At 38.0% G+C, this 27,760-nt stretch overlaps 1 protein-coding gene across 1 annotated transcript in view; it reads left to right on the top strand.

The window, feature by feature from the left end:
- FBXL17 (F-box and leucine rich repeat protein 17) overlaps positions 1-27,760 on the top strand; it is an 846,026-nt gene that overhangs the window by 798,630 nt on the left and 19,636 nt on the right. The window contains exon 8 of the mRNA XM_007952585.2: positions 22,105-22,247. Within this exon, the coding sequence (XP_007950776.1) occupies positions 22,105-22,247 (143 nt within the window). The remainder of the gene's footprint in view (positions 1-22,104; positions 22,248-27,760) is intronic.

Genomic DNA, 27,760 nt, shown 5'->3' with positions numbered 1-27,760 from the left:
AGATCCATTCTGGTTTCACTTCATTGTCCATGACTGACCTGGAAAGAACTGTGTCAAAGCCTTGCTTTAAAAAACATTTTTTAAAAATTAAAAAATATGAGGCAAATGTAAACTTCAGAAAAAAATTGAGAAATGAAGTTTGATCATAGTATACCACTTTTGCTGAGCGTGAATATGACGCAATTATAATGACATAAATGTATTCTATTTTATTTATTCTATCATACTGAAAGCAAAGACAATGGATTTCTTCTTTCCATAATTTTTTTTCCTTTGTTATTTTATACGCAGTAATTACACAAGAAATATTAGTCAAACTAAAGTTCAAGAATTCTATGCATAATTTATTATTTCTCACCATTATTGATGCTCTTTAACTTCATAATTCTTAAAAAATACCTGGAGGGATACTTCTGATTAATATGAAGTAGGTATCCCTACCTTGAAAGGCACATACAGCAATTCTTTGATTACTGCCATGTCTCTCCAATAGTGCACCAACAACACAGTAGGTGGAGATGTTCAGGTAGAGACCCAGTTTCACATCACAAAAATGTCAAGGAAGAGGCCACTAAAAGAGAAACTGTGCTGATGAACCATCTCCATCATTTGTCTCCTTGCCTCCAAATGGAGGAGATTGCCAGGCGTGAAGTGAGTGAAAGAGGGGAGGAACATCAAATACCAGAATTCAATACAAATGTGAGTCAAATGTTTTATTATAAGTAATGCATGACCTCTTGTACCTAGAAACCTGAAGGGACAAGTATGTCAGGGTAAAGAAAATAACAAATTTGTGGTGAGGATAGTAGACACAGATTCCCAAGTAGCTGCTGCAGACTGGTCTAGCTCATTACTCAGCTCCCTATATTCTGCACAGGTAACCAACCCCAGTCAGTCGAAGAAGACTCTGAGAGGAACAGATATAGGATCATGCCTAATGTCTGTGACCTAGCATTTTAATTGAGGGTGTCAATTGTGGGGGTAGAAGAGGTCTAGCCGACTAAGACGAAAATACATGAATCCTCTGTTTTGAAGCTGCAAAAATCAAAAGGATCTGCCAAGTTCCAGGACCATAAATCACTACTTGAATAATCAAGAAGTGCTCTGATAAAGATATTGATCCTAAGAGATAAAAGAAGAATCATATGACTTCAGGCATAAAGTGCAAATCACACATGTAGGTGAAGCAATCAGGTGGTACTTAACAGCACAACCAAAGAACCTGTCTACAAAGCCTGAAGGAAACAAAGTATGGCCCCAAAAAGTATTACTTAGCCACATTGTCCTTTAAGCATGGTGAACAAATAGCTTACAAGAATTAAGAGCATATGTGAGGATCTTTCTATAAAAAAGAAAATACTATTTAAATATAATAACTAGTCAACTAAGATATTAATCAAAATAAAGATCTCAGGAATGAAAAAAAAATCATAGAGAAACTCCATGTAAGTTTGTAATCTGCTTAAACATAAAACCAGTGCAAAACAACTGTGGGAATTGTGCTTACAAAGCAGATAGAATAATTGAAACCTCACAATGTCAAAATAATAATTTAGCTAACAAATATGGGAGGAGGAAAGAGGGTGGGAAAGCCTGCCATTTTTTCTTGTCTTTCCTGGAAGGGAGTCAAAGGATTCTTTCCAAAGTTAAAGTATAGATTTTTTTTTTTTTAATAGTTTTAAATTCTTAAAGATTTCATATTTTTTTTCTTAATTTCCATAGAATCTTTTAACAATTATTTTCTCTTATGATAAGAAACCTATAATTGAAGTTCTAGGATTCTTTAGTTTCAATTCAGTTCCTTTATTTTGATTAAATCCAAGTAAAAATAAATTCAATGCTTTTCTTAAAAAGCATGTATACTTAGATATGAGTTTTCTGAAATTATTTTTATCTTTTCTCTGTCTATGCAGAAGGTGCTGGAAGAATGCTTACCATATGTTAGCAATGATATTTCTGGATAGTGGGATTTGGGGTATTTAAGTTTCTCTCTCTCTCTCCCTCTCTCTTTTTTTTTTCACTTTATTGATTTAATTTTTAAAATAAGTTTGTGCTGTTTGTACAAAATCAATAGAGTCATTGTTCAGAACATTTTAAAAGAGATCATAGGAAACTAAAGAAACTTAATTTGACTGGCGGTGAGTATAGATATTGCAGTAATATATACCAATAAAGCAAATGTTTATTAACTGAATCATATTCATCTTTTCTGCTGTTGTAACTCTTTTAGCTGGGTATTGCTGAAAATCTTTTTGATTTTTTTTTTTTTTTTAGGTTGTTGTGGGGAATAGCTGAATTGTCATGTACATAGTTTTCTGTATCAGTTAAAATTCTTTGGTTGCAACAAAAAACAACAGAGGCTACTAGTAAAAACAGAACAAAAAAAAATAAAGAAATACATGGGAAGAAATTGGGTAACTCTCATAAGCAACATAAAAACTAAATAGGCAGCTTTGAAAGGGAAGGACACAAAGTCTAAGATAGCTGGGACCAATGGTAGTCTCGCAGGAAACCTCCATCTGGGTGGATGAACTCCAGCTGTTTTTCTTCCTGCATTTCCAGGCAGGATTCATATATCTGCAAGTTTGTGTTATTTCTCAACATCAGGTTTGGGGCGCATACTCACTCACTCCTATCATGTCGATTCAACTGACTCATAGCGACCCCTCCTAGGGTTTCCAAGGCAGTATCTCTACGGAAGTAGATTGCCCAGCCTTCCTTCCAAGGAGTGGCTGGTGGGTTTGAACTGCCAGCCTTCTGGTTAGCAGTCAAATGCCTTAGGCACTATGCTACTAGAGCTCCCGGGATACATATACACCCCCAGTTTGACAAACACAGGGAACTTTTGTTTACACTCTCCAAACTCCATCCTATGCAATAAGTAAAAAATTGAAGATTTATTACTAGAGGCTAGGTAATGGATGCCAGGCAGGTAAAAACTACTGATGTCCCCTATCTTTCTTTCACTTTAAACTTGCAGTAAAATAAGCTTCTCTCCCACTCAGTATGCCACTAGAGGAATTAGCTGATTTTGTTTCTTTATCAGATCTATTCCTTCATTCCTTTCAAAGTAATTACAGGCTTCTTCTTCCCTGTCTCATGACACTGATTATTAGCTAAAGCTAATTCATCAGCTGGATATAGGTGAAACACCTTTAGCTATCTTTCAGGAAAAGCTTAGTAAATTATTTGTCATTCTCCAACCCAAGAAATGTTCTTCCTGTAAGTAAAAGTTTATTAGATACCGTGAGAGGTCTTTGGGTTCAGCCATTTTCTGTCCCAGTTATAATTAGAAAGCTAGACAAATGATATCAACTCCTAGGGAAAAAATCCACACACATACTCTTTTTAATAAATCCAATTTACTCTATTTGCTTGGTATTAACAACTGTTAATGTTATGTCCAAATTTCCTTCCTTCCTTATTGAAAAGAGCTATATCGCTACAGCCAGTACATACAAATGGATAGTTAATTACTGGGCACAGAGGATTATGTGATTCATCACTGCAGTATGGAAGTGAATGTTGCCAATTGTCAGCTTTTTCCAAACTACATAGTGTTATATGGTTTATGTCCCAATCAATGGTGGCAAAGCTCCAGAAAGAAATACTACCTAGATGTCAGGGACTCATTAAACTGATCATTCTGTAGTCCTTTGTCAGTAATTTCCAAACTTGGCTATATATCAAAAGTGCTTGGAGATACAAAGAAAATACATAAATAAATAAAAAAGAAGACACCGTATCCTAGCATCTATCCCCAGACCCACTGAATCAAAATATTCTGCATTGAAGCAGGGATAGACTCAGGATTTTGCAGGCCTAGGGTTTACACAACTTGAGGTCTCTTTAAGAAAAAGAATACAAAAACATCTTCCTTCTGTAGACTTTACAAAATATATTATCATGTGAATACATTTCTAGGACCCAGGCCCTTATAAAGGATCCATAAAATCATGAACCCTGCAGTTTAACCTTTATTAGCTTCAAGGTAAATCTATATGTGTGTTAAAGCCCAGGAATAAATGTGTGTGTGTGTATGTCTTTGTGCATATAATGGGTTGAATTGTATCCCCCGAAAAGGAATGTTGAAATTTGAACCCCCAGTAACTGTGAATGTGACATTATTTGGAAATGGAATCACGTCAGTGTTATTAGTTAAGATAAGGTCATTAGGATGGGCCCTGATCCATATGACTGTGTCCTTGTAAGAAGAGGAGAAGAGACGCAGACAGACACAGAGGAAGAAGACTGTGTGAGGAGGGAGGCAGAGATTGGAGTTGTGCTGCCAGAAGCCAAGGAATACCTGAAGCTGGAAAAGATGAGGAACCTAGAGCCCGCAGAGAGTTTGGACCTGTCATCACCCTGAATTAATTCAGACTACTAGCCTCCTGTACTGTGCAAGGATAAACAAGTTGTTTGAAACAATCCAGTTCATGATACTTTGGTACAATAGCCCTGGGAAACTGTACAGTGCACATATGAGCATGTGTGCTTGTGTGCATGCCATAGCTTTCAGGGGGGCACATTCAGAACTAGGGTCTCTTCTCTCTGTAGCATCTATACTACTAATTCTGTGCACATCATTTTTTTTTTTTTCTCTCAGTATATCTTTCCTTTCTCTCTCATCTTTGTTACTTCCATGTGTGCTTTTTCCTTTTCCACTTCCATTTCTTTTATGCCCCTCCCCTTTTCTATTAGTCCTAGCCCTGATAATGATACAAGCTCCATTACTGAGTTTAGGGGTTGAAATATTTGCTAGACATTGTGAAAAACAGACAGATAATAGAGAACAAACCAGCAGTGGAGTAGGGCATTTGATAAGAAGGTAACAGAGAAAATAAAAAGCAAATAAGAATAAGCCTTAGGCACTATGCCACCAGAGCTCCCGTAGAAAATTTAGTGTTCTTAAATTGTAATCCAATTTCACCACTAAATTTTGAGAACTCCAATTGAAATGCTTTGAATTTCATATTTTTTATTCCCTTTGTCCTGCTTATGGGAAAAATACCCATAAGCAAAAATTATTGTAAGTATCTAAGTAACTTCATCTCACCCACTCTGGTCATGTTGTCAGAAGGGACCATTCTCTGAAGAAGGATGTCATGCTTGGTAAAGTGGAGGGTCAACAAAGGAGGGGAACAAGCTGGATTAACACAGTGGCTGCAACGATGGGCTCAGGTGTAGCAGGGCTCTGAGGCTGGTATAGGACCGGGCAGTGCTTTGTTCGGCTGTGCATAGGGTCGCTATGAGTCGGAGATGACTCAGTGGCACCTAACAACAACGACAACAAACTATTCCAAGTTCCAGACAGTAGCCTCCAAATGTTCTGTTCTACTTAGAGTTTGGAAGGAATAACTGGCTACATTATCTGTGTTTAGTTTTAGTTTGTAAACAGCTTTATGTTTTTACACATGATTTCACACATTGAGTTTTGGTAGCAGTAAGTGTATTTATTTACCTTGAAGAGCTCTGGATCAGAGAGAAAACCCATGATAGGCAAGGTCAGGATCTTGGTTTTGCTCTGGTAAAATTGAGTGACCTGCCCAGTAGCATTTTTAAAAACCTATTACTTCTTTTGTAAAAGTAAAACATGTCTAGTGTTGAAAAATTTAAATACAAAAGCATGTAATGTTCCGAAGCAAAGATACTTACAGTCATCATAGTGATTGACATATTGTCACTACTCAATAATTACTTTTTGGAATAAAAAAATGAATACTTTTGAACTTTGGAGACTACAAGTAAGACCTGTTTCTTAGTTTTATTCCCAAATCCTTATAATTGTAATATCTGAGGTACATATTTTGTTGGTTTGTTTTTTCTTCTTTTGTTTAATTTTGGTGGCAATACATACATCCATTCACAATTTCTACATGAACAATTCAATTACATTGGTTACATACTTTTCATTGTGTCACTGTTCTATTTCTAACCGTATTGTTTCATCACCATTAATTTAGACTTTCTGCCTCTTTAAAGTTCTCTTCCATGCTTTACATTAACTGTTTTCAATTTAAAATCATATGCTGTAGATAATTCTTTATAAAAGTACAATGCTCATGGAAAACATTCTTTATTAATTGAGCTAAACTGTTGTTTAGTTTAATGGCTTCATGGGATAGTTTGCATTCAAGATATAAAGATCATCTATTGGACCCTTGATCAAAATGTCCAGTAGTGGTAGCTGAGCACTATCCATTTCTTCTGGTCTCATGGCAGTAAAAGTCATAGTTTATGGAAGAAATTGAACTTGCAGTCCGTTTCCTCCTCCAATTCCTGGGTCTCCTCCTTCCTTTCCTGTTCCAGGTAAATAGAGACCAATTGTTGTATCTTGGTTGGTTGCTTGCAAGCTTTTAGGACCCCAGGTGCTTCTCACCAAAGTAGGAGGTAGACAGAATCTGTAAAAGCAGTGATAGGCTGTTAATGACTGAATAAACTCATGAAGTCATGACCCTAAATGTTTAAACCAAGAAAACTAATCTAATGGAGTATTTGTTGTTGTTGTTGTTGTTATGTGCCGTCGAATCAAACCCGACTCATAGCGACCCTTCCTTGGGTTTCCGAGGCAGTATCACTACGGAAGTAGGATTGCCCAACCTTCCTTCCGAGGAGTGGCTGGTGGGTTTGAACCGCCAGCCCTCTGGTTAGCAGGCAAGTGTCTTAGCCACTATGCTACCAGAGCTCCCAATGGAGTATTTAGTTGTACCTAAATAATGTCAACAGGTATAACCTTTTAGCCTTTTTTTTTTTTTTGCTTCTGTTGTAGTTATAAAATTATATAAAACACCTTATGTACCATTTTACTCTCCCCCCCCCCCAGTGTACAGCTTAGTGGTAACAGCTGCATTAGTCTGGCTGTCTAACTATGACTCTTAGTCAATGCCAATTTCCCCATAAGATACACATTTTTAAATGAATATGTATTAAATACTAACAAGAAAAGGATCTATTCTAGGCATTGATGATACAAAATAGAATAAGTGTGGTCTTTGCCCCACTCAGTGGAGTTTGTATCCAGTATAAGATATATTCCTACAGATACAAGTACACTTAGACACACAAAGACATAAACAGCAGCTGTGTAAAATTCCATGTAGTAAATTTCTTCCAAATTTAAGTGCCAAGAAGAGTCCTTTTCCTTTGACATTCTCAACTACTGTCTCTCACACTCCCCACCCAAACCATCAGCAAATACTATTGGTCCTGTCCTTAAAAAACTCAAACTCACTGCCATTGAGTTAGATCTGACTCACAGCCACCCCTCCTTGAATTTCTGAGACATTATCACTACGGAAGAAGATTACCCAGTCTTCCTTCTGAGGAGTTGCTGGTGGGTTTGAACTAACTGCCAGCCTTCTGGTTAGCAGTTAAATGCCCTAGGCACTACACCACCAGAGCTCCTGTCTTTAAAATCTATCCAGCATTCAACCCCTTCTCTCCATCTCTATCATGCAGTCCTGGGCTAAGCCACTATCACTTCTTGCCCATATAATTGCTGTAACTGAAACCAAACTCACTGCCATCAAGTCAATTCCGGCTCATAGTAATGACCCCCTTTGGGTTTCAGAGGTGATAAATCTTTACAGCAGTAAATTGCCCATTCTTCCTTCCATGGAGTGGTTGGTAGGTTTGAACCACCAACCTTCTGGTTAGCAGTCAAATGCCTTAGGCAGTAATTAGTATCCCTGCTTCTGTTCTTATCTCTTTACAGCCTGTTCTCAACCAAGAAGCCAGAGCAGTCCTTTGGAAGTTTAAGATAGATCATATCACTTTCTGCCCCAAATTCTCCAGTGGATTCCCATTTTACCTGAAGTGAAAGCAGTATCTTTAAGACGGACTACAAGATGATTTATCCATCCTTTTTTCCCTGTCTCTTTTCAACTACTTTCCAACTTCTTTCCATTGTTCATTCTAGAACAAACCAGCAGGCTTCCTGCCTCATGGCTTCTACACTTGCATTTTTCTGCTTAGCTTGCTTCCCTGACTCCTTCAGAGCTTTTGTCAGATGTCACCTTCTAGCGGAGGCCTTTTCAGCCATCCTGACTAAAATTGCAGTACTGCTCCCTGCTCTCTGCTTTATTTTTCTCCAAAATATTATCACCATCTGACAAACTATATATTAGAATTATTCATTTATTTATATTTGAACTATAAGCTCTACAGGGCAGTGATTTAATCTCTTTATCCCCATCTCCAAAAACATTACCTGCACCATAATACTCACTGCTGTTGAGTCGATCCCAGCTCATAGCGACCCCTCCTTGGGTTTCTGAGGTGGTATCTCTATGGGAGTTGATTGCCTAATCTTCCTTCTGAGAAGCAGCTGGTGGGTTTGAACCTCCAGCCTTCTGGTTAGCAGTCAGATGCCTTAGGCACTACACCACCAGAGCTCCCTACACCATAATTGGTACTGTTTGTTGACTGAAAGAAGAGGTCATCTGCTCACTCTGCAGACATTATCCCCACATGTTCTTCCCTCTCCCTTTGGTTGCCCTCCCTTCAGTATCAAGATACTTTTACAATGTTTACTGGCCAACCTGACAAGACATATGTTATCACCATCTTTGGTATTTCTTAAACTAAACCAAAACCAAACTCACAGCCATCAAGTCGAACCCAACTCATAGCTACCCCTCCTTGGGTTTCTGAGGCAGTATCACTATGGAGGTAGATTGCCCAACCACATCCTACTCCTACACTGGGTCAGATAAATTGTTATATCTGACACCTGCTTGAAACTGATACATTGTCTTCACTGTAGTCTGAAAATTCCAGTTCATAAAGGTAGAAAAGGCAGATATATGTGAGAGACACTGATGTTCTTTTCTGGATCTGTAAACCAGCATATTTAAGCACACAATTTACTTCTCTTTCATAAATTTAAACTAACAAGAACTCACTGCCATTGAGTCAATTCAGACTCGTAGTGAATTTATAGGACAGAGTGCCTCAAAGGATTTCCAAGGCTGCACATCTTTACAGAAGCAGACTGCCACATCTTATTCCCATGGAGTGGCTGGTGGGTTCGAATAGCTGACCTTTTGGTTTGCAGATGACCACTTTAGCCACTGTGCTACCAGGTGTCCCTCTCAGAAAGTTAGGAGATACAATGTCAAGATTTTGAAAAAGATGCATAATCCTTGATAAGTAATTTATGTATTTATGCAGGCTGGAATGAAAAAGAATCATTGAACCAAGGACTTTAGGTTCTTAGCTAATGTTTGAGTGGTAAGGCTTTTTTTCTTCCTCATCCTGAATTCTAAAATTTAATAAAAGAGATTGTCAGAGGAACCTAACACTCCACTCAAAGAATTGGTTACTACCAAACACACCACCACCAAAAACCAGAGCAGTAGATCAGATTCCTGTTAAATGTAGGTTAGTTCTAAATATGCCCCTTGCACATTACATTTTTGGAAGTCACACAATCTGAAATAGTATCTACATACCCAGTCAGATTTGTGTCTTTCTGCTTGTAAAATCAAAAGAAATAGGAAGGGCAAGAGGAGGGAAAAATAACATCATTCTCTTAGACTTGTACTTTTCTACCAACTTATTTATCTCATAGGAAAGAAAGTAGATGCAGCCTATAAATAATGCTTGCATTTCAGTTTCAGGATGTACAGGGCGGAAGGTCCTCTTCCTAGAAAGGTCAGGGGGCTAAAGGCAGCTTGCTCCCTTTGTGAGTCAGACAATCCTTGTGTGTTGCTATTCTGAACTCAATAAGCAGTTAGGGAAAATGAATGCCCTACATGCAGTGCCTGAAAATGCTAGTGCAATTCAAAGTTTTCACTCTCTAATGTTAACCACTATTGTTGGGCAATATTTTTTATTCTATTTATTTTACATTTAATTCTCAGAAATTCACTGTTCATAAATAAAGCATATACTCCACAGTCTGAAATTTCCACAAATAAATGTTTGAAAAGTTTTCTATAACCTTATTTGTTTTCTTGAATTTACTTTCTTATTTTAAGTGTCATATCTCCAGAGGGTAGACTAAGTTTCTTTTTGGTCTCTTCTTTTAAATTATATGGAAAATTATTTGTTATTTAAAAAGCCTTTTTTTTTTTTTTTTTTTGCTGTAGTGTAATATTACCTTTGAGCCTTCCCTTCTTCATCAATTTAATAAGTGTTTACTGAATGGTTGGAAAGAGAGAGGCATTATACTAAGATTTTTTTTAAAGGAAGGAACCATAAAAAGATGCACATTATTAGTCCTTGTTGTTGTTGTTATGTGCCCTCGAGTCAGCCCTGACTCATAGCGACCCCTCCTTGGGTTTCCGAGGCAGTATCACTACGGAAGTAGGATTGCCCAACCTTCCTTCCGAGGAGTGGCTGATGGGTTTGAACCGCCAGCCATCTGGTGAGCAGTCAAGTGCCTTAGTCCTTAGGGAAATAAAAACTAGTTGTCATCGAGTTGATTCCAACTCACAGCAACCCACGTGTGTTAGAGTAGAATGGTGCATCATAGGGTTTTCAGTAACTGACTTTCCAGAAGTAGGTTGCCTGGCCTTTCTTCCAAGGTACCTCTGGGTGGACTCAAACAGGCAGCCTTTGTGTTTTTGGCCAAGCGCAGACAACCTTCATTATGGATTACACCTCAACATAAAGAAAATAAAAATCCTCACAACTGAACCGATAAGCAATATCATGATAAACAAAAGATCAAAGTTGCTATGAGTTGGATCCATATGAGTTATGCGTATTCCAAAAAAAAGGTGATCCAATAGAATGTGGAAATTATTGAACGATATCATTAATATCACACATATGTAAAATTTTGCTGAAGATAATTCAAAAACAGTTGCAGCAGTACATAGGGAACTGGCACAAATTCAAGCTGGATTCAGAAGCGGACATGGAATGAGGGCTCTCATTGCTGGTGTTAGATGGATCTTGGCTGAAAGTAGAGAATACCAGAAAGATGTTTAGCTGTGTTTTGTTGACTATGCAAAGGCATTGGACTGTGTGGATTATAACAAATTGTGGGTAACATTACACGGAATGGGAATTCCAGGACACTTAATTGTGCTCGTGCAGAACCTGTACATAGGCCAAGAGATAGTCACTTGAACAGAACAAGGGTATACTCTATGGTTTAAAATCAGGAAATATGTCATTGGAGGTGTTCTTATTCAGTCTTTATGCTAAGCAAATAATCCTAGAAGCTGGAATATATGAAGAAGAATACAGAATCTGGCTTGGAGAAAGACTCGTTAAGAACCTGCGATATGTAGATAACACAACCTTCCTTGCTGAAAGTGAAGGAGACTTAAAGCACTTACTGATGAATATCCAGGACCACAGCTGTCAGTACAGATTACACCTCAACATATAGAAAACCAAAATCCTCACAACTGGACCAGTAAACAACATCGTGATAAAAGGAGAAATGACTGAAGTTGTCAAGTAGTTCATTTTACTTGGTTCCATTCCACAATCAATGCCCATGGAAGCAGCAGTCAGGAAATCAAATGATGTATTGCAATGGGCAGATCTGCTACAAAAGACCCCTTTAAAGTGTTAAAGAGCAAAGATGTTACTCTGAAGACTATGATGCACCTGACTGAAGCCATGGTATTTTCAGTATCCTCATATGCATATGAAAGCTGGAAAATGAATAAGGAAGACTACAAAAGGATTGATGCACTTGAATTATGGTGTTGGCAAAGAATATCGAATATGCCATGGATTGCCAGAAGAATGAACAAATCTGCTTGGAAGAAGTACAGCCAAACTGCTCCTTAGGAGCAAGAGTGGCTAGACTTCATCTCTAATACTTTGGTTGTATTATCAGATTGGACCAGTCCCTGGAGAAGGATATCATGCTTGGTAAAGTCGAGGTCAGCAAAAAGGGGGAAGACTCTCAATAGGATGCATTGACACAGTGCTTGCAATAGTGGGCTCAAGCATGGCAACAATTGTAAGGATGGCACAGGACTGGCAGTGTCTCATTCTATTGTATATGAGTTCGGTATGAGTGTAATCCAACTTGCTGGCACCTAACAACAATGGATATGTGCTCAGCTGCAGACTGAAAAGCAGGCTGTTCAAACTCAGCAGGCGCTCCATAGGAGAAAAATGTAGCAGTCCGCTTCTGTAGATTGTACAGCCTTGGAAATCCTCTGGGGGCAGTCCCATTTTGTTCTATAGGGTCACTTTGAGTTGGAATTGACTCTATGGCAATGGGTTAGATAAAGCACACTCTACATTTGTGGCTTTGAATACTATAGCCTAGAGGAGAGGATAGACATGTTGATAAGTAATTCTAATATGAAGCAAACTCTAATGTGTGATGTATTAGAAGTATAAAGTAAGCACAGTGAAGTAAAGGAAAATATTCCCCAAAATGGCAATCTGGAAAACATAATGTATAGTCAGTGTTGAGTTTACTACACAATAATCGGTAATAATAGTGTATACAATGGAAGTAAAAATTAGCAATAAACAAAACAAACAACAAGAAAAAAACTCACTGCCATCGAGTCAGTTCCGACTTATAGCGACCCCTCCTTGGATTTCCGAGGTGGTATCTCTACAGAGGTAGATTGCCCAGTCTTCCTTCCAAGGAGTGGCTGGTGGGTTTGACCCGCCAGTCTTCTGGTTAGCAGTCAAATGCCTTAGGCACTATGCCACCAGAACTCCTAAATTAGCAATAAAGAGATTAAAAAGTATTGGATGATGTGCAAAAATTCACTACTTGAGAGGTAAAATGGTTTTAAACTATCAGAACACATCATTTACAAGCTATTTATATCCTTTAAAGTAAGTTCTTTTGTTTTCAGCTGACTGACTTTGCCCAAGTTGTAGGTTACTCTGTTCCACTGGTTCTCAACCCTGGCTGCACATTGGGATCACAGAAGCTTTCATAGCTTATTCCGAATCAGAATCTCCAGGGGTGGGACTTGGGCATCTGTACTTGCACGAGGCACCTGTGATTCTCCTGAGCAGCCAGCATTAGGAACTGCTTCTGTAGCCCTGCTGGGATGGAGGGGGCTTCGCAGGAAGCATCCACACAACAACAAATGGCTCTTGAATGTGTCATTTCTTTGTTTTTGCAGCTTCTGTGTAGTTTCCACAAAGAAGAGCACTTTTCATATTTGTCTCTTTGTAACTGTGCCAAGAAATTTCTTTGCATATGGCTTTTATCCAAGTATTACATGAAAGATGTTAATCCTACTGTTAAATTTTAACCCTAATGCTTTCAACCACTAGGGCATTTCTTCTGATTTTATTCCACGTGTATAGATCCATAGCAGAAGATAGAACTGGAAAGGACATAATGGCACATGCAGGTCACTTGTTAATGCACTTGTACGAGTAATGGATGACATCTTCCTCTAAGGAAAAATATATTTTAGTCCTAGCATTTATATATCTTTCAAGTGTGAAAATAATACCGGTTTTCACTTTGAAAATTCCTGTCCTCTATTCAGTTCATTCACTTGTTAACTGTTATTAGCGTATTCATTTTTTAACTCTATTTTGAAATAATTTTAGAATTACAGAAAAGTTGCAAAAATAGTACAGAGAGTTCACATATACAATTCATACAGCTACCCCTAATGTTGACAATTTATGTAGTCTTAGTACAATTATCAAAACCAGGAAATTAATATTAAAGCAATAGTATTAACTGGGAGCTCTGGAGGCTAAACTACACATCCTATTTGAATTTCACCAGTTTTTCCCTTCCATTTCTTTGTCTTTTCCAGGATGTAATCCAGGATTCCACGTTGTATTTAGTTACCGTGTCTCCTTTGTTGTTCCGTGCTGTTGAGTCTGTTCTGACTCATAGCAACCGTATAGGACAGAGTAGAACTGCTCCATAGAGTTTCTTAGGCTGAAATCTTTATGGGCGCAGATCACCAGGGCTGCTTCTCCTGTGGAGCAGCTGATGTGCCACCAGGGCTGCTCGTGTCTCCTTGGTCTCTTCCAGTCTGTGACATGTACTCATCTTTTCCTTGTGTTTCATAATATTGAGGCTTATCATGAATACTGGTGAATTATTTTATAGAATGTTTCTCAGCATGGGACTATGTGATATTTTCTTACAAATAGATTGTGGTTATTCATTCTGGCAAGAATATTGAAGTGATCAGGTGGGACACGATGGCTATATATGTTATCACTGGTAATGTTAGCTTTGATCATTGGTCAGTGTGATGTCTGCTGGGGCTCACTACTGTAAAGTTATGATGTTTCCCTTTGTAATTTATAAATATCTTTGCACTATTACAATATTCTCTTTTTCTTCAAACTCTCACCCACTGATTTTAGCATACATTTGTAGCTCTAGCCTGCAAGAGTTATTACCGTGGTCTCTTCCTGATGATGTTTTCGTATTTCCCTCCTTCTTTACACATTTATTAACTTGAATTATTCTGTAAGGAAGAGCTGTCCCATCATTCCTATTTATTTGTTTATTCTATTGTTTTTCTCAATATGGACTTGCAGATAATTATTTTATAAATTATAATTCAACACAGTTGTTATTTATTTTGATGCTCATTATTTTTCCAGTTTTGGCCATTGACAACTCCTTCTGTTTGGCTCCTATGTCCTTTTGACGTGCTCCCATTCTTTATTATTATTATTATTAAATATTTTATTGTGTTTTAGGTGAAAGTTTACACAACAAATTAGATTCCCATTTAACAGTTTTTATACATATTGTTCTGTGATGTTGGTTGAAGTTTTCATTGTCCTTGGTACAGTTTTCATTGGGGACAACATATCAGCATTCTCATTATTTCCATTCTATTTGTTCTGTTTCCACTTCTCTAGCTTCCCTTCCCTACCTTGCCTTCTCATCTTTTCTTTTGGGTAAATGTTGGCCAATTGTTCTGATACAGTTGATTGTTTAAGACAGCATATTACCTGCAGGTGATATTTATTTTACAAGCCAGTCTACTATTTGGCAGAAAGGTGACCTCCAGGAGTAGCTTCAGTGCCATGTTCAAAGGGGTCTTAGAGTGATGATAGTCTTGGGGGTTCCTCTCGTCGCTATCAGTCCAATAGGTCTTGCCTTTTTTAGGAATTTGCATCTTGTTCTACATTTTACTCCTATTCTATCCAGTACCTTCTTTTGTGTCCCTTATCAGAATGATCAATAGTATAAGCTGGGCACCATCTAGTTAGTTCCTTTGGTTACAGGTTAGAAGAGGCTGTGGTTTATGTGGGCTCTTAGTCCTGTAAACTAGTTTCTTCTTTGAATCTTTGATATCCTTTATTCTCTTTTGCTCCAGACAAATAGAGACCAATACTTATATCTTAGATGGCTTTTAAGACCCAGATGCTACTTACCAAACTAGTGTAGAACATTCTTTATGAACTGTTATGCCAATTGAGACTATGGTCCTAAGCCTTTTAACTCAATAAATCAATCCGACAAGTTGTTTAGATATATCTAGGAAGTCTGCATAATTGTGGCCTCCATTCTTTCTTAAGTATGTATTTATCTTCTGATATCACAAGCTGTTTCAGACATATCTTATATTTTACTTGCTCTAGTGCTGGAATCAACTATTTCTCTTATAAGCCTTGATTCCTTTTATTGGAGAATGGTGTTTAGAAACCAAGATCTAGCTGCCTGTAGATTATTACTACTGAGATGTCATTGCTCCTTGGCTATTTCAGCAAAGAGAGCTAGAAAACATATGTATATATACTAAAGTATGCATACACATACCAAACCAAAACTCACTGCTTTCAAGTTGGTTCTGACTTATAGCAACCCTATTGGACAAAGTAAACCCATAGGGTTTCCAAAGTTGTAAAATTCTAACCACCAACCTTGCAGTTAGCAGCTGTGTACTTAACCATTGCACCACCAGAGCTCCTATATACATATACACTATATTTATTTCTATGTTTATCTCTCTATCTGTCTGTGTGTGTGTGTGTGTGTGTACATACACAACTACATGTATCTCCATGGGTTCATCCTAATACCTCTGATTCTGACCCAATACTACAAGGTTCATTATAGTCTTTCCCCTTCTCTTTTTGTAATTTCTTTCTCTAACAGTAAAAATGTTGGTTCTCATCATTGAGAATTCCAGATGACAAATAAAGAAGTTATTGAATTGCTAACTCATGGCCCTGTGCTGAGTAGATTCACTGATTAGAGTACAAATTTGCTTACAGTTCTTTCTATTCCTGACAGCATTCAGTCAAAATAAGGTTTTTTGCTCCTACTTAAGTTCATTCTGTTCTTACCCATCCCTCTCAGTGTGGTATTATTATTCATCTAGGTTATATCATTCATTTATACTACAGTTAGGTTCATTTATTATTGTTTTTATTTCATAGCTTCCTACCAATCCTGATTGGTTTTCATTATTTATTTTAGGAGGTGTGGGAAGCATTACTATTGTAGTAGTTGGGTGTGAAAGCTATTAAAAAAGGAATAATACTCCCCAAAATGTGTCTCCCTCCTCATCCCTCCTACTTTGAATGTCTCCTTCTTTTGTTCCTTTCTCACCTCCTCCTATAGATAAACAATCTTTGTAGTTTCTGGTTTATCTTTCTTATATTCATATTGCACAAATAAGCAGATACAAGTATATTTTCTTATATTCTCCTCTGTCTTATATGAGGAGTGACACACCATACATTCTCTTTTGCCCTTTGCTTTTTCCACTTAATGATTTACAAATCATTCCAAATGAATTCATAGTGATCTTTTCTCTCCCTTCCTTTTTACAGCTGCATAATATTACATTTTGTAGATGTGGTGTAGTTTACATTCTCCTATGTATGGATATTTAGGTTGTTTCCTTTCATTAGTTTGCAATTACAAACAATACCCCAATAACTAAACTTGTATAAATGAAATTTTGAAATCTTCTGAATAGATTCCTAGCAGTAGAATTATGAGGTATATATGTGTTTTTCTTAAGTATTGCCAAATTTCCATCCAGAGGGTTGTATCACTTTGCATTCTCACCATTAGATATAACCAAAACCAAAACCAAATCCACTGCCATTGAGTCGGTTCTGACTCATAGTGACGCCTATTGGGTTTCCGAGACAGTAAATCTTCATGGAAGTAGATTGCCCTGTCTTCCTTCCATGGAGCAGCTGGTGGCTTTGAACCGCCAAACTTCTGGTTAACAGTCAAATGCCCTAGGCACTGCACCATCAGAGCTCCTTTTTCATTAATATAGGAGAGTACTTATTTCTCTACAGCTTCACCAACAGAATGTGTTGTCATATTCTTGACTTTTGCCAATCTTATAGGTAAGAAATAGTATATCAGTGTTTAAATTTGCACTTCACTAATTATGACTCAGTTTGAAATTTTCCTTACATGTTTGAAAGCTACTTTTATATCTTTTATTGTGAATTGTCTGTTCATATCATTGTTTCTGCATTTGTGTATCAGTTTTTTTTCTGTCTTTTATCTCCCATCTTTAGATGCTACATGTTGTGTGTTGTGAATGTTTTCTCCGAGTTTGTCAGTTGTCTTTTGACTTTGTTATTTTTTTTCCCATACAAATGTTTTTATTTTATTTAGTCAAATTTACCCATCTTTTCGTTTATTGCCTCTGCATTTTATCATGATTAGAAAGCCTTTCCCTTATCTGTGTACTTTATACCTCAATTATGTTGACTTCTACTCTAGATCATTATGAAGTTTTGCCGCTTAAAAAAATAAGTAAATAAATCCACTGTCATTGAGTCTATTCTGACTCCTACAGGACAGGGCAGAACTGCCCCATAGGGTTTCTGAGGCTATAAATCTTTACGGAAGCAGACTGCTTTATCTTTCTCCCGTGGAGTGGCTGGTGGATTTGAACCACCAACCTTTTGGTTAGCAGCCAAATGCCTTAACCACTGCACCACCAGAACTCCATTTTCCACTCTAAGAAGGTTATAAGTTAAGTGTATTGTGCCTTTCAGTCATTCCGTTTACCACCTGTATGCCTATGGAAATGCCTTAGTGAGTTACTGAATACCTTTGATCAGCGTATATGTTTCTGAACTACAGCTTTTAGTAATTTGTTTGGATTGAACATTTTTTATTAGTTACACTTAGCACATAAAAATGTATATTAAAATTGCACTGGAATTAGGTATTAGCCATAATTTATCCCTTTTCAAGGCTCAGTAAATATCATTGTAATGTGTCAACAGTCCCTAATGAAGATAGTAAACATGCAGTTGTGTTTACAGCCCTATCAGCCCAGGTGCAGTCTACCAAGTTCATGATCACTGGTGGAGAATAGGCAGTTCAAGAACTCTAGCAGTAACATAATGACTAAGTACTTAAATAATGTGTTTTTTTGCCCAGAGCTTATTTTTCAAAACTCTCTTCAGTGTGTTTATTTTGTATCTAGTACAACACTGTAGGATGGTTTGGGGAGATATCAAATAAGTCATTGCATTTATGTAGTGTATAGTATTTTACATGTAGGAGCACTGGTGGCATAGTGCCTAAGGCATTTGATTGCTAAACAGAAGGCTGGTGGTTCAAACCCACCAGCCACTCCTCGGAAGGAAGATTGCAAATCTGCTTCCATGGACATACCGCCTCGGAAACCCAAGGTTGGGTCGCTATGACTTGACGCCAATGAGTTTGGTTTTTGGTTTATTATCTCATTTGAACCTCAAACCAACTCTGTGAAGTAGGCAGATTATATAGTCAATATGCCTTCTATCCAGGTGAGGAAAGCAAGAAAAGTTAAATGTCATCTTGAGGACAGATATCTACTATGCAGTAAAGTTGGAACAGAATTTGAGACTATACCACAATACAGGTTGCACAACTAGTTTATTACCAGGAAAGAAAAAATTTCCAAGAGTAGGATATATTCAGAGGGAGGAAGAACTATGCTGAGTACCATGCATTTTGGAATCAAAGACTATTGGCCTCTGTTTTTATGGTCCTAGCTTCATATCAAGGACTCAGCTTGTTTTGCCATCCTTTATATTTCCCATATCATCTCCAGCGTCACTCATCATTGAATAAATATTTGTGGAATGAATGAGTCTTGCCACTTTCATGTTCTGTTTTACTCTATGCACATGGAATGGCCTGCAGTGCCCCTGTGCTTTCCCATCTGTCCACTTCTACACATGGTATTTTCTTAGCTTGCCCTCACCCTTTTGTTTTCCTGGAGGATCCTTACTTGTCCCTCAAGCCCTAGTTCAGCTCTTCCGTGAGGCTTTTCTTGGTATTCTTCCTCCCCTAAGGAGTGACAAAGGATCTGGTGGCATAGTGCCTAAAGCATTGGACTGCTAACCAGAAGGTTGATGGTTCCAACCCACCAGCCGCTCCGCAGAAGGAAGCCGGCCAATCTACTTCCATAAAGATTTACTGCTTCAGAAACCCAAGAGGTGGGGGCACTATGAGTTGGAATCAGCTCAATGGCAGTGAGTTTGGTTTTGGCTTATATACCATATTAGGTGCTGGGCATACAACAGTGAACAGGAGCCATCATTCTGATGGGAGAGGCAGACATAAAAATAAATAACAGCATTATCTAAGGGTGAGCAACTCTGAAAAGCTGACTTCTCACTTGAAATTGGAAAACTGAGAAGTTAAAAATGGGAAGAGATGAGGAAAGAGAATTATGTTGTTACTGTTTACTTACCTGTTCCTCATCTGTTCCCCTACTCCTGCCTTCCCCAGCACACATACACGCATTCACATTCAAGCAGCCCCTAAACTCAGTGAATCTTTGTATTCCCCAGGACCCAGAACAGGCTTGGCATTAGAGTTACATGACAGTTCCACACCCTGCTTTTGCTGCACATATTAGACTCAGCCTAGCCCCATGTTTCTGATTTAGTAGATCCTGATGCGGAGCCTAGGAGAAGAGTTCTGAGTTCTGATTACCTTTCTTACTATTTTGTGACACTATTATGCAATTTCTCTGTACCAAAGTTTCCTAAGGAAACTGAAATAAGGAAATTTAAAAAAATAAAGACTCCATAGGGTTGCTGTGATAATTAAATGAGACAATAGACTTAAATTCTTAGTCTAGTGCGTGGCACATTGGTAAGCAGTAAAAAAGTGTTGGGGAATCACTCTAGAGTGCCCCTTTGGTGTTTGTTGAATGAATGAATGAGTTAAGGAATAATAAAGTTTAGATTTAACTTCAGTAAATACTAAAATTTTGTCAGAACAAAAATTGAATTCTCTTAATTATCTTCAGTTATGTTATTTATTGTTTGTTTTAATCTGGATAAGAAAGGGACAAATGGGAAAACACCAAACACCAGTGTGTTTAACACTCACAAACAATAACTTCATCTGCTTATAAAACAGAATTTGAAAACTTATCATTTCATTTGGTTTAACCCTTTTTGGAAGTGCAGGGTTTCCAGCCTAATGCCTGAAAAATAAAACCCAGCTGTATACAATCTACTGACCTTGGGCCGCCTTGCAGTTTTTACTTTTTCTTATCTTTTGAAATCACCATTTGAGCACTTTGTTCTGAAAGAAATATCTTTTATGTATCTCATACTTCATTTATCATGGGAGATCTTCGAGATATCATAACCAATGAAGGGTATGATGATACCAGAAAGAACAATAATTTTCTGAGATCAAGGACACCGATAGAATTAACCTGGGATATTGTTCCCAGTACACAAAAATATTATTTGGACCATTTCAGCAAACCTTTAGAGTTGGCATATATTCTCCTCTTGGAAACCATTAAATGTCAAAATAGCATGTACAAAGATAAGAGCATTAGCGTGCTGGTGGCATGAAGAACTTGAAAAAATATATAATATTTTTACTGGAAAAAAACAGAGATCGTGATTATTGGTTATATATATATATATATATATATATATATACACACACACACACACATACAATATTTGGCTACCTGGAGTGCTTTGATATTGAAATGCATGGGCCTAAATTTTCTAGTCAAACAAATAAACAAAAACCTGAATTACCAACGTAGATCAATAGAGATTTTGCCAAGTATTCTTGTCTGTGAGCTGTAAGAGTTAGCGCTTATTTACATGAATAATTCACTCTGCTCTTATTATCGATCTAGTCAGCAGTTGCATATTTTGGAAATAGCATCCACCTTTAAACCAACTCAGGCTATCTTAGAATAAGACAATAATTTCTCTTTCCTTTTTAACATTTCTGGCATTATTTTCATTCACAAACCAATGCACCATAAACTTAATCTGACTGGAGGTTTAAAATCTGTTTTTCTACCCAATAGTTACGGAAGTACGTGCATCCATCAGATCAGAAGTCCATAGAAAAGAACTGTATTCACCGACTGGTTGCTCTGACAAGATGATGGCTTATGGAGCTTTGCAGTGATATGTAGTGCATGTATTAGATTATGGGATAACTGTCTGCACTTTAGTAGTGGTACAATACTAAATAGTCAGGAAAACCAGAGATACTGTCATAGTTTTCAGATGACAGGCTTCATTTTAAATGTAAATAGAAGGAAGACTTCTGATACCAGAAGGAAATTCACCATAACAAATGCATTCCCTTTACTGCATTCTAACATGGTACCAATTAAATTCAACTGGATATATAAGGTACTCTTAATTTCTAACAGTCCTAAGAAGGACTATCGTGAAAAATATCATATACTCCTATATTTTACAGCTCATGAACAGCTGGAAAAAATTACCCCAATCAGTAAATAAATTCACATGCAGTATAACACACCTCAAAATGGTGTTTACATGGGTTTTTCTTTTAAAAAAAAAAAAAGAAAATTATTAAAAGTTATCTTGGGTAAATTTTAGTTACTACTTTTTTTTTTTTTTTGTAATGTTATAGATGTAATTCATTTTTAGTTACTCTTATCGCAGATTTGAAAGTTTGAAACTATAGGTAAACGTCTAATGAGTAAAACTGATAAGAGATTTTGTTCCTATTGAAAGGAAGTTTATGGCATGATTGTTCACTTTGTAAAAGGGTTTGTCATAGGGCAAGCATTTCAAATTTAGTTTAGTTTACAAAAAAATCATTTACACACAGTGTCTCAGGAACAAATTTAGTGAGAAAATGAGAGAAGTGGTCAGTAATAAGAAGAGATCCTTTACAGCCCTAACATTCACACTTGCCTTCCTTCTCTCTATCCCTCCTTGCAGCACTGATAGCCATTGGGCGGTACAGCATGACCATCGAGACTGTGGACGTTGGATGGTGTAAAGAAATTACAGATCAAGGAGCCACCCTGATTGCACAGAGCAGCAAGTCTCTGAGATATTTGGGGCTGATGAGATGCGATAAAGTAAGAGTTTTCTGTCAAATTGTTTTCTTTATATCAATATAGTTAGAAGCTTGGTATCATATTCTCCTTCTCTCTCTCTCTCTCTGTGTATATATAGATGTATATACATATATATTTTTTTTTCCACAAAATTATACTGCTACTATGATTCATAAGATGTCTGGTTTTCTAAGCTAATTTGAGATTCTTTTCACATTTCTCTGTTTAATAATGAATTTTGCGCTTATGCAGAAAGAAAAAGCAATCACACACAGTCAACTTAGATTTTGTCCTCCTTTCTGTTAAAGCCATGGTCCAAAATAAAAAAGATCTCATGGCAAGCTGCAGTTTGCAGCATAGCAGTAAATTTCTGTTCTGAGTTCCAAGTTTCCTGCTACAATGAGATGTAGAGAACAGTATCAAATTACTTTTTCACAAGTATATAATTTCATTGCACAACATCTCTGCAGTTTGACTATTTGGGCACAGGAAAGGGTCAATGAGAGGATATTATGTGGGCGTTTGATTTTCTCCACACTTAAGATGCCGCTCTTAGCATCTTTATGATGAGAAATGGTCCCAGAAGCCCAGTGCAAGGGTTGTGGAACTGGTCAGAGACATGAGCCTGAGCTTAGGAAATGTCACCCACTTAACATAGGACCCTTTGAAGGCTAAATAGAAAAATAATAAAAATATTTATTGAACACCTGGCATCAAAGAGGCATTTTCCCCTGTGTTACTTCTATGTTGTCTCCACAGCAATTCTAAGAAAAAGTTAATTTGCATTGTAAAGGAGCCCCAGGCCACTCTGCCAAGATTTTACCCCAGGCCTTCAGAGTCAGTGTCCAGTGCTCTTGGCACAATCCTAGTGGAGGTCTCTAGGCATGTTGTCTGCTTTCCTAGAAAAGGTTCACATTAGATACTTGCTCAAAACATGCAGTCAGCTTACACTCATTTATACATGCATTCTACTTTTGCAAATAATGATTAGAGACAAATTTAGCTAAGAAAGTGAAATTAAATGCACATGCCTCTCAAAGGGTGTGCATTTTCTAAAGGCAAGAAATTTTGGGGAAAATAAAATAATGCTCAGAATCCTTTGTGTGCTTTGTCATTTTTGTTGATTGACCTAGTTCTTTTCTCCAAATACTTTAAAATACCCACTTATTTGAGACTTTGCCAGTGATTACCATCAAATTAGCTCTGACTCATAGCTACCCCCTACACAAATGTTGTTGTTGTGTGCCGTCGAGTCAGACTCGACTCACAGCGACCCCTCCTTGGGTTTCCGAGGTGGTATCACTATGGAAATAGATTGCCCAACCTTCTTCCCAGGAGTGGCTGATGGGTTTGAACCTCCAGCCTTCTGGTTAGCAGTCAAGTGCCTTAGGCACTATGCCACCCAAATAGAATGTGTTAAACACTGCCTGGTCCTGTGCCGTCCTCACAGTCATTGCTGTGTTTGAGCCCATTGTCGCAGCTACTGTGTCAATCCATCTCGTTGAGAGTCTTCTTCTTTTTCACTGACCCTCTACATTACCAACCATAATGTCCTTTGTTTAGAGACATTTTATTATATATTCTTAGCCCAGCCTAGAAAGCAGACTTACTTTGTAGCTAAGCAACAGCACTGAGACCCAGGTGTTGCAAGTCTCTGTCAAATCTCACTGTTAACTAATCTAAGAGTGCTACTAACCGTTATTCACCTTAAATTGACTTCTAAAACAAAGGGTCCACAATAGGTTTAGTGCTCTAGAAGCACTAAACAATGGCAGCCGAATTCCTCAGCTTCTGCCAGAGGAACTACCACATGAGTGCCATCTAGCCAAGGCTACCAAAATATATGCATTCAAGATATATCTGTGTATCCACAGCCATGCTGGGCAGTCATCATATTCTGACTCTATAGGGCAGGATACAATCCCATAGGATTTACAGGGAGCTCTGGTGGCATAGTGCCTAAAGCTTTTGACTGCTAAGCAGAAGGCTGGCAGTTCTAAACCCACCAGCCACTCCCTGGAAGGAAGATTGGGCAATCGACTTCTGTAGTGATACTGCCTCAGAAACCCAAGGAGGGTCGCTATGAGTTGGATCTGACTCAAAAGTAGTGAGTTTTTTATTTTTATTTATTTATTTTTTACTTTTATATAGGGTTTCCAAGGCCGTAAATCTTTATAGAAGCAGACTGCCTCATCTTTCTTGTGCAGAGCAGTTGGTGGGCTCTAAGTGCCAACCTTTTGGTTAGCAGCTCAGTGCTTTAATTGCTACTGCGTCAACCACACCTCCCCAGTTAGTACAGGAGAAGATTATTCCAGGCATATAGCACTTGACTGCTAACCAGAAGGCTGGCGGTTCAAACCCACCAGCCACTCCTCGGAAGGAAGGTTGGGCTCAAACCCACCAGCCACTCCTCGGAAGGAAGGTTGGGCAATCCTACTTCCGTAGTGATACTGCCTCGGAAACCCAAGGAGGGGTCGCTATGAGTCGGGTTTGACTCGACGGCACATAACAACAACAACAACATATGCTGAATAGCATTTAACTGATTTTTATAAGTCAAGGATGGGGTGTTTTTCTACCCAAATGCTCCAAATCAAAGTGCAAAAGCAGTTGTGTCATGGGGGAGCTGTTCTGATTAACAGTATCCCTGAGGGTTTCAGCCCTTTCCTCACATGGCCTCCCGATGAATCATCCTTCTCTAACCAGGCAGCTGCGCTGGATGCCCATTGGCTCTAGCGTGTTGCCATTTGGCCAGAGCCTGTTCCAATAGGAGGACCTCTGATGGCCTAGTGGATAAGGCACTTGGCTGCTAACCAGAAGAAGGTCAGTGGTTCAAACTCAGCAGCCGCTTCATGGAAGGAAGATGAGGTGATCTACTTCTATAAAGATTGATAGCCTTAGAAACGTAATGGGGGTTGCTGTGAGTCGGAATTGATTCTATGACAGTGAGTTTGTTTTTTCTTTGGTTTTGTTGCAATACAGCCTAGTGGGAGGAAATGCTGGGCCCAGCCTTACTTTGTGGAATCATCAGGCTCAAGGCAGCCCAGAGCCAAATAGGAGAGGCTTTTTGAGGGTGAAAGAAGCTTCTAAGCCACACACAAAATACAAGTAAAGCCTTGCACATAGAGACCCTTATTGATTTGACTTAAAAATGGAAGCCTAGAGTTAAGTACCTATGCAGTTTTCGAATTTTGTATTACATTATACATCTCCATAGTTTAAATTGTCATCAAGATTCAAGACACATTTGAGTTTGTTGTTGTTGTTGTTGTGTATGTGCTGTCAAGTTGGACCCGACTCATAGCGACCCCTCCTTGGGTTTCCGAGGTGGTATCACTACAGAAGTAGATTGCCTAACCTTCCTTCCAAGGAGTGGCTGGTGGATTTGAATCGCCAGCCTTCTGGTTAGCAATCAAGTGCCTTAGGCACTATGCAATAAAAGAGTATAGGAGTTAAGGGCATGGACGCTGGAACCAGAGTTTGGGCTCATATTTGCGGTGCACTTACTAGTTTTATTATCCTGGGACATTAGTTAACCTCTGAGTTATTCCATTCCCTTATGTGTACTTGGGGATGATAATAGTACCTATCTTGTAGAACTGTTGTGAGCATTTAAACGAGTTAACATTATGTAATATTATGTAGAAAATGCTGTGTTAGGATTATTTGTATCATCATTATGTTGATTGTTAACCTGTGTTGTGATGTTTGAATTTGCAAATGATGGGGTAAAAAGTATTATTCCCCCACTATCTCATTTTGAAAAAGAAGCCCTGGTGGTGAAGTTGTTAAAGCACTCAACTGCTAACCAAAAGGTCAGTGGTTCAAACTCACCAGGCACAGTGCAGGGAAAAGATGAGGCAGTCTGCCTCCTTAAATATGTACAGCCACGGAAATCCTATAGGGCAGTTCTACTCTTCTCTACAGGGTTGCTATGAGTCAGAATCCACTGGAAGGCAGTGGGTTTTGTTTTGTTTTCTCATTTTGAACGTATTTAAAATTTAAACTCAGATTAGAGAAAAAGGTCACTTTTTTACTTTTTCTTGCCTAAATGTAAAATGAGGATTACTGTTTACTGTATAAAAACATCAATAATTACATCTTATACACACTTTGCAAAGGAAAACTAGTGCTTCCATGACACACTCAATATTTGCAATCAATTCACTAACCATTTACTTAGTCATAGAATGAAGAAAGATTTGCATTGTGAGAAGAGGGTGAGTTGAAGATAGGACAGTACAAATCAGGAAACAGAAAGAAAATATTAAGAAAATTAAGACTAGAAAAGGAAACAGAAAAAAAAAAAAAAAACAATGTATGGGTAGGCTATAGAGAAGATCTATCTTTCTCAATCTTGTGATCAACTGTGCCAACAAAGAATTAAAGGACAAAATTAATTTGAGCCTATCACTCTTTTCCCTGTACCTTGACCAAACCTGCTAAACATTAATAAAACTCATTAGTGCAAGTTTTCCCCACTCCTTCCTGCACACCCACTGGAGCCAAAGGAGAAGGCAGGAGGCCTCAGTGATCTACACAGGAATGTCATCAGTGAGATGCCTGCTTGGGGACAGAGGGGTATCTGTGTGTTCCAGCTCTTCTGTTCTGTAATCCTGTAGTTCTGAGAAATAGTGAAGGCTAGTTCTGTTTTCTTTCCCTTGCAGTCAGTTTAATTTGGGAGCCATTTATATTTAATGTAGAGGCTATATTTTACCAAACTGGTGCTTTTCCCTCATTTTAGCTTTTGAGGAATTACAAGAATAATAAAACGCATTTTGTTCTAGGAAAATGTGTTCTCTCTCTCTCTCTCTTTCTCTCTTTCTCTCTCATGTTAAATAAATAGAGAACAGATGAGAAGCATTAGTAAAACACATTCTTTGCACATAAAAGCAACATGTTCTTGGACTATCAGACAATGTCTAAAGTAGCCTGCAGTAAATTTGTTTGGCTGCAACATTGGTGACTCCTAGGGAAGAGTCCTCCAGCCATTCAACAAATGTGGCTTTCCCTGTGTAGTTGTGAATTGAGGAAGTGCAATAAGGAGTCCCTGTTTGAGTAGCTTTTCTGATTGCTGGATGGATAAGCATGTTAGAAGCATTACTTTGGATTTTGAAGCTGACGCCACTTAATCTCCTAAACTTTAGTGCATTGTAAGAACCAAGAGAAGAAAACGCTGTGTGAGACAGCTTTGATGAATTGGGGTGAGCTTATATTCTTAAAGACTGTTCAAAAGCTTACTTGACCTTGGGAATTAGAGTTGACCCGAAATCACCTGTCAACTTAACGCGCATTTATTTAGTGATTTAGTTAAAACTACTTGTACAATCAACGGGCTCTCTAATAAGAGAAGTACGTTTACACCGATTCCCACAATTATAGACAATTACTGACTTTGGTTATAGAAATTGTTTTCACAACTTCAGTGAATTCTGGATTCTATAAAGATCTTTTTCTTCTAATGATATATTTTCCTCATTTGTTACAACACAGTTTGGATAGAGAACAAAACTGAAAGGAACTCTCCCCACCCC

Source organism: Orycteropus afer, unplaced genomic scaffold (assembly GCF_000298275.1).
Source record: "Orycteropus afer afer isolate SDZICR_OR568_19922 unplaced genomic scaffold, OryAfe1.0 scaffold00350, whole genome shotgun sequence".
Lineage (NCBI taxonomy): Eukaryota > Metazoa > Chordata > Mammalia > Tubulidentata > Orycteropodidae > Orycteropus > Orycteropus afer.
The sequence above is the reverse complement of the archived record's forward strand: the minus strand, read 5'-3'. Positions and strand labels throughout refer to the sequence as shown.